General features: G+C 44.7%; 1 protein-coding gene across 1 annotated transcript; it reads right to left on the bottom strand.

Annotated features, from left to right (window-relative positions):
• Nucleotides 1–334: 334 nt before the first annotated feature.
• Nucleotides 335–5,535, bottom strand: LOC135975476 (olfactory receptor 4D2-like). The gene is made up of 3 exons (XM_065566526.1): nucleotides 5,252–5,535; nucleotides 2,691–2,758; nucleotides 335–1,356 (listed from the first exon to the last, which is right to left on the bottom strand). Exon 3 carries the CDS (start codon nucleotides 1,334–1,336, stop codon nucleotides 335–337), a length of 1,002 nt encoding a protein of 333 aa, XP_065422598.1. The 5' UTR covers nucleotides 1,337–1,356; nucleotides 2,691–2,758; nucleotides 5,252–5,535.
• Nucleotides 5,536–8,233: the final 2,698 nt, after the last annotated feature.

Genomic DNA, 8,233 nt, shown 5'->3' with positions numbered 1-8,233 from the left:
TTCTCATTAGAAAGTTAACCCCGCCCCGGGAGACTCCCCCCTCAAGCCCCCACCCTTAGAAGCTAACCCCACCCGGGTAGCTCCCCCTCTGCGGCAGCTAATCCCATCTCCTCCCCTCCCAGGCTTGCGGCGCTGATTGGAGGAGCTGTGTGCTCAGCGGAGGAGGCAGAGTGGAGGTGATCTGGGGTGGGGAGCGGTTCTCCTGTGCGCCCCCCCGGATACCGAGGGTGGCCCTCCCCGCGCCCCCCCACCCCAGCTCACCTTCACCTCCTTGCCTGAGCGGGCTTTTAGGCACCCCCAACCACTAGGCGTCCTAGGCGGCCGCCTACTTTTCCTAAATGGTTGCACCAGCCCTGGTTTTTAACACAAAAGGACATTGAAAGATAGAGACATAATTTATCTCCTTCCCTGAGCACAGCATTCTGCTCATCAGCCTCCTGATGGCCTTCTTCATCTCGGCATTTCTCAGCGTGTAGATCATCGGGTTCAGCATTGGGGTGATTGCAGTGTAAATGACTGAGATCACCTTATTCAGCGTGAAGTTCTTGAAGAGCCGAGCATAGATGAAGATGCTGGGTATGATTTGTAAACATACCACGATAATCTGGGCTCCACAGGTGGACAGAGCTTTCTGCTTCCCATCCGTGATGTGTGTCCTGATCTTGACTAAGATGGCGGTGTAAGAAACAAGCAGAATGATGAATACTATTATAATCGCTGCTCCATTGTTGAAGATCATCTGCAGTTCAGCCAACTGAGTGTCAGTGCAGGCCAGTTTGATGACCTGTGGGACATCACAGTAAAAATTGTCCAAGACGTTCGGACCACAGAACGGTAACTGGAGGAGCAGTCCAATCTGAACAGCAGAGTGGGCCAATCCACCCAGCCATGCCAGTACCATTATCCCCACGCACACACGCTGGTTCATGATAGTCAAGTACCGCAGTGGTTTATAGATGGCCACATACCGATCAATTGCCAACCCCACAAGACAAAACCCCATAGCACCAGCAATGAAGTGGAAGAAAAACATCTGGAGAATGCACTCATAGAACGAAATGGTTTTATGCTGTGAGAGGAGACCTGATAGCAATTTTGGAGTATTGACTGATGAGTCGCTGAGGTCTAGGAAAGCCAAGTTGGCCAGCAGGAAGTACATGGGGGTGTGGAGCCGGTGGTCACTGATCACAGCGGTGATGATGATGAAGTTTCCCAGCCAGGTGTTCATGTAGATTATGAAGAAAGCCACATAAAGGAATTGCTGCAGCTCAGGACTCTGGGTGAGGCCCAAGAGGACAAATTCTGTCACTGGGTTGGTGAGATTCTTCTTCTCCATTTATTAACCTCTAAATAGTCCTGAAGAGGAAACGCTGATGTTAATAGTTATAATTTGATCTTAGTACATTACGGATATGAAAGGGATACTAACTGCATGTTAACTGATACACATGCTTGGAAATTTTCTTTGTTTACCAAATTCCAGACTGTTTCCTGAGCCCCAGTGGTGAGTGCCCTGCTACAGCAAAACACCTACACCCCACCAGTGGTTATCCCCAGTTTTGGGTGTTTGGGCATGAACAGTAGCAACCTACACACTCGTAATGCCCCCGGATAACAACTGTCTCCATTAGTCTTCCTGAAGTCCTGGTGGTGCACACCTCCTACAGGCCACAGATTCCGCATGTGCCCTAGAGCAGTGGTCTCCAACGTGGGGTGCGTGCACCCCGGGGGGTGTCAAAGGAGATCCTTGGGGGTGTGCAGCAGGAGGAGCGCTTTAAAAAAAATATTTATTTATTTTGCATCGTCAGTTCGGGTGGGAGTCCGAGTGGCTTTTTTTTTTTTTTTTGTGCTTCGGCAAAAATGGTAGAGCCGCGGCGGCAGGGGGTGCGTGCTCAAAAATTTTTTATTGATGGGGTGCATGATCAAAAAAGTTTGGAGACCACTGGCCTAGAGGTTCAGGGTTGGGGAGAATGTGGATTTTCTGGGAGTCCAAGGGTTCTAGCAGTACAGGTTTCTCATCGGGAGTGGGGGAGGGTCTGTCAAATTCTGGGGTGCAATCCAGACCAGTGAGGGTTTGAGGCACCGCCGGCTCCATAACCCTGTGTGCCTCACAATGCTTTGCTGGTGTAGCTCCCAACCTGGGACACTCACAGCCAGCCTAGCAGCATGCGAGCTACACCCTGAGTGTCTGTGTAGAGATGCAGCACTGGTCCCATATCTCTGACCCCGGCAGCCTGTCAGCAACACACCAGCCACACTGCGGCTTCCACCAGCCTTGGTTGCTACTTGCAGGTTGACCCCAGCCCACTTCCAGTCCCAAATTTTCCCCAAAACCTGTGTTCTGCACTGTCCTGCCCTCTGCTGGACAGTTCAGCTATTAAAGGTTCATTGCTCCTCTACAGAGTCAATATTCAATGGTTTGCTAGTTAAACTGGAGTTACCAAACAGTTCAGTTGAAACACAGCATTGGATTGCTTTAGATTTCAAATAAAACCAATTTATTAACAAAAAAGACAATATTTATAGTAAATTCAAATATAAGAGACCAAGTTAGAAATAGTTACCAGCAAACAAACGCGAAAACACAGCTAAAAGTCAGAATCTAAATCTAGAAAGTTTTGATTCAAGGCTTTGATTGAGATAATCTTTCTCACCCACAGCCTTCCAGAAAGATGGTGACTGACCCTTACCTTGGTCAGAATCTCTCCCGGAGACCCAAAGTTGCTGGCTTGCTTAGGTTAAAGAGAGAGAGAGAGCTCTGGCAAATGTTTGGAATCCAGTTAAGAACTAGTCAATGTAGATATTAACGTTCTTTATAGTGTTGGAATCTTGGCATTTAGCCATGAAACCAATATGGTAGTGTGCCTCAGTTTCCCTTCTCATACTGCACATTAGGTCTGCAATGTCTTCTGTTCCGTGTACAATTTCCACATTAGTTACAGGCAGTAACTGTGAAATATTAGTATCACGACATCTTTTAACATAAAGTGTGCTCTTATGTATCACTCTTAACATGTTCAAGGGTTTTTTCCAAAAGATTAGGCACCTTGTAAATTTTTACAGTTCTTGGTATTAGCAACACATTAGTCACAAGAGTTAACATTAGCATTAATATTAACATCAAATTCATTGCAGGTGTACATTGACAATCATTTTTTCATGCCACGCCTTTGGCTCAATACCATTGGGATTTTGGCATTTTAGGGTTAACCTGTGGCTTTCATTAGCATGATAAACTTTTTCCCTTTCTCTCTGTTCCACAGGGTCAAAATCTGAGTTCTTTTGCTTAACAGAATCCATTGGCTGGCTGGGTTTGTCCTTTTTGCTAACAGCTACAGGCAAGTCTTTCTCCCCCCAGTCAGTCAGGTAATTTGCATCAACACAGACACTAGCTTGTTTACTAGTTTTCAGATCCTTAACTGTTACCAATTCCAAGGCTGGATTCTGTCTTAAAGAGATACCATCCATTTTCACTAGACTCAAGGTTCTTTTGTCCTTCCATTACCAACCTCTGCTTCCAAATGGAATCAGACGTTAAGTCCACTAAGAGACTACAAGTCATATCCAAAGTGTCTAGAGATGAGAGCTTACCTGCCATCCCCCGCATCCTCCTGGGTTCAGTCATAAGGCTGTTCTGCTCCGAAAAACAAGTAACCCAATCTTTCCTCAGTACCTGAGTCACAGACTGCTTACTCAAAGAATCAGCACGGAGACATTCGTGTACCAATAACATTGTCTTCCCAACAAGCTGGTTAAGCTTATAAGGCTGTTTAAACTCCCTAACAAATTTTATTTCATCTGAACTCTTCAAAGCTATTCACGTTGGGTCTTTCTAAAGCAAGGCCAGCAGATTCATACACGTTTGAAAGACTTTGCCCATTAGGCACCAACACCTTTCCTCAGAAGAGAGACTGTTTACTATCAACAATGGTCCATTAAGAGTCAATGGAAACAATTCCTTCTCCCAGACTTTCAAGACCTCACCAAGAAATTCCTTTTCTTCTGCAATATCCTGCACTGCAACCGATTCTTTCTGAGATTTATTTATGTCCTTTTGGCACAACAGAGAAATCATCAAACTCCTTCTGAGTTTCACATACATCCAGACTCGCCTCTGGCCCATCAGGAGGATTTTCACACAACCCCCTTTCAAGTAAACGACTAGACTTCAGAGTTAACAGATTAGAAGTATTCTCTTCCTTGTTACAAGTTTCCACACTGCCATTGGGTAACATAGTCAATTCACCTTCATGCTTTCCTTGTGCCTTGGCCATGATACCACCCTGATCAGACAAGTTGTCATATCTTTACTCAGCAACACACTAGCAACAGGCAAAATAGAAACACCAGAATCGCTTGGTCTCTGGGAGCTATCTGTGACATTAACTGGATGCAACCTAATTACAGTGTCATCATCCCCAGCAGACACAAATTCAGGACCACTTCCTTCCTGGGTTTTAGTTGTATCCAGAATCAACTCTTGGTCAACTGATAAATTTTCAACCATCATAGGCTGACAGCCTTCTTCTGTGTGCTTTACAGACAAGAAAGAGCTGGAGAAACATTCCCCTTTACCAGACAGACAGCTTGGGATATCCTTTCCTTTGTCCCAGCACACATGGCTATTCACAGACACCGGCTTGGAGATCGGGGTAGCTCCCTTCATGGGCAAGTCATTACCCCAAATGGAAACAGGAACATTTCCTTCACTGTCACAATTCTCCACACTGGTAACAGGTAAGGTATAGGGATACTCATGTTCCACTAACCTGGCCTTCCCAAACTGCTGATTAGACAAAGCCATCAGCTCAGAGGGCTGCCTCTGCTCATCTAAACTCTCTTTGCCTTCCCCTCCCTTAACAGACAAACTGCTGTTTTCCACAAATAGTGTCTTATTACGCTGAGCTACTTTAAGCACATCACTGTTACCTGGGTCAGGCTGACTTTCCCAAGCTTTACTAACCAACAATCCATCACTCATAACAATTCTCCCCTTTTCTTCCTCAATTAGGGCTTCAACCTGACCATCCACTTTAATCTGCTCTAGATAAACATTTTCCTGATCAGTGAGTTCTTCTGAGACACTAGACAGACATTCAGAAACCTCATTCACAGACCAACAGCTATTTGCCACCTTTCCCAGGTTAGAGTCACCCCGTCCCTGGCCAGAGCAAAACTGGTTAAACACAGGAACCGTTCAGAGTCATACAACATACCAACACTGTTATAAACTGGACTTTAAAGATGATACAGTTTGTGCTGTTCTTCCATTGCTTTTTTGACTTGGAGCTCAAGTCTGGCAGTTTCTTGCTGCATCTGGCAAACCCTCTCCTCTGCAGCCAGCCGTTCCATACGCCTCCTGTAAGCTTCTCTTTCCAGCTGGGCCAAGGCTCGCTTCTCTTGCATTCTAAGCTCTGCCAGTCTTTGTTCCTGTTTAAGACACGGGGTGTCTCTCAGGGCTTGAAGTTTCATTGCTTCTGCTGATGCCTCATGGCCACTGATCTTTAACCTTTAAAACTCTCAATATCAAAAAGCAAATGTTGACTAGCGTGGGGTTCTGTGGATCCTAGCCAGACTACGCCACTGTAACCGGGCCTTAGTGGGTCACAACTGAGGATGCCAAATTCAGGACGAACTGCTGAGAAATAGGCAAACAGAACTCAGAACCGGTGGCTATTCTTTTATAAGATTTACCAAACCAGCCACAAAAGTAAACTCCTGGTTCAGCACATTGGCTAACAAGAAAACATACAGGCAGTTTCCTCAGGCATCCCAGTTCTTATATCACCACCACAACCACTGGATTCAGAGATGAGTGGCTCTTTACAACCAGTCTCATCAAATAATAGCTTCTTCTGATCCCAAACGACCAGCCACACACCCAGGTCAATATATAACTTAGATCTTACCCAAAAATCATGCTGGTGCCAATCCTTTGTATCTAAAATCTAAAGGTTTATTCAAAGAAAGAAAGAAAGAAAGAAAGAAAGAAAGAAAGAAAGAAAGAAAGAAAGAAAGAAAGAAAGAAAGAAAAGCATTAAAATTGGTTAAAGGAATCAGTTACATACAGAAATGGCAAAGTTCTTGGTTCAGGCTTGCAGCAGTGATGGAATAAACTGCTGGGCTAGGTCAAGTCTCTGGAATACATGCACAGCTTGGATGGGTTATTCAGTCCTTTGTTCAGAGCTTCAGTTTGTAGCAAGGTCCCTCCAGAGGTAAGAAGCAGGATTGAAGACAAAATGGAGGTGTTTCCAGGACCTTTGATAGCTTTTGCCATGTGGAGGGCACCCCATTGTTCTTACTGTGGAAAATTACAACAACAAGATGGAGTTTGGAGTCACATGGGCAAGTCACATGTTCATGCCCAATTTCCCTCAGTCATTGCAGAAAGCCATTATCTACACTCCAGACAGCACATTTACACGACAGTCCACTTAGTGTAGATGGGCATCTCCTATGGTCCATTGTCAACCAAGTGTTTCGTGATGAACCACTTAATTTGAACAGCTCCTCCAAGATGTGCTGGCTAGCTGCCTTGTGGGTGTTACCTCAGGAGCCAACATTTGAAATCCAAGTATAGAGTCAATACTTATAACTTCACATACAAAAAATGGTATATTCATACAGACAGCATAATCATAACCAGCAAATCATAACCTTTTCATAGACACTTCACTCGACAACTTTTGTACAATATTTGCTGCAAATATATAACAGTGGTTGCAACAATAATCTATATGGTTATATTTTAATTAGATAACATCACAGTGAGGGAACACTTTCTTTCACTTTGCTTGCACATAAAAAAGAAGAAGTGACATGTTCAGTTCCAATTTTCTAATAAAAAAATGGAAACCTTGATTTTCCTCCCCAAAACTTAGGTTTTGAGGAAACCTCATTTTCTTCAAGATTTTTTTCTCTCTTTTTTGGGCAAAAAATATCAACCAGTCCTAAAAGTCACATTCTGAAAGGACAGTGCTCTGTGTCGGGAGGTGAGAGGGAGGATGGCTTTATGGATACATCACTGGCTGTGGATTCTGGGGAGTTGGGTTCAATTTCTGCCCTACCATGGACACCTTCTGGGACCCTCCGTAACTCACATCACTTTTCAGTCTAGGATTGTCATCGTAGAATTAGGGAGGTAGGTGCTGGGAATCTCACTTAGGTTTCATAAGCAGATATGAGCACTTCCCTCAGCTTTTTCCATTTTTAACTTTCCAGCTCCAACCAGCCCCAGGGAAAACATTTTTCAGATCAGAGCAGCATAGAGCTGCTGCCTAAGGAGAAGACAGAGCTTGTCGTACAAAGGTCTCAGATAATTTTGGTTGTCAAGGCTCTGTAGGATGTTCTCGTAACTCGTAGACTTCTCTAAAACCCACACCTATATTTGAAAAGCCTCCCAACCACCTCTTCCCCCCTGCAGTAACAAAGCCCATCACTTGTAGTAAATTTCAGTTTTTATAAAAATAGTCACTACCTTGTACAATCTGCCGTGTTGTTGATCCCAGATCTGACTGCCTCCTAATGATCGGGGTGGCCAGGGAAAGTCACATTTGAAGACTGATTATTGCTCTCCCAACAGGCAGGGGAAGAGGATGTTGTTCCAAAGAGGACACTGCCTCAGAAATCTTCCCTTTATATCACATCTGACCCATGCACTAACGCTGCCACTAACATCAGAGATGCTCTGAAATCCCTCTGAGGTTTCCCGGGCCCGATCAAGAAGATGCTACTTCACAGCTTTGGGGATTCAGACACAAGGGGAATCATTAATAAATATATGGAGTGTGTAGATACTTAGCCTGCAATCAAATCACTCCTTATCCTTCTCTCTTGCTTAAACTGAATAGATTGAGCCTTGGGGGTTTATCACTATAAGGTACATTTTCTAACCCTTTACTCATTCTAGTGGCTCGTCTCTGAACCCTTTCCCATTTTTTTTACCATCCTTCCCCAATTGTGGCACCAGAATTAGACACTGTTTTCAAGCAGTGGTTGCATAAGTGCTTGAGATTCCCCTGTTTATGCATCCCAGGGTCACATTAGCTAGTTTGGCCTCAGTGTCGCACTAGGCTCTTATGTTCAGCTCATTATCCACCATGGCCCCCAAGTCTTTGTCAGGTCACTGCTCCCCGGGATGGTCCCCCCCTCCCATCCTTTCAGTACAGCTTACATTCTTTGCTCCTAGATGCATACATTTACCTGTTGCTGTGCTACAAGGCATATTTGCTTG

This window comes from Chrysemys picta, chromosome 13, assembly GCF_011386835.1.
Source record: "Chrysemys picta bellii isolate R12L10 chromosome 13, ASM1138683v2, whole genome shotgun sequence".
In the NCBI taxonomy this organism is placed as follows: Eukaryota; Metazoa; Chordata; order Testudines; family Emydidae; genus Chrysemys; species Chrysemys picta.
The sequence above is the reverse complement of the archived record's forward strand: the minus strand, read 5'-3'. Positions and strand labels throughout refer to the sequence as shown.

Excerpts from the sequence above, each read along its gene's own strand:
- LOC135975476 (XM_065566526.1), bottom strand. The coding sequence starts at position 1,336 with ATGGAGAAGAAGAATCTCACCAACCCAGTGACAGAATTTGTCCTCTTG.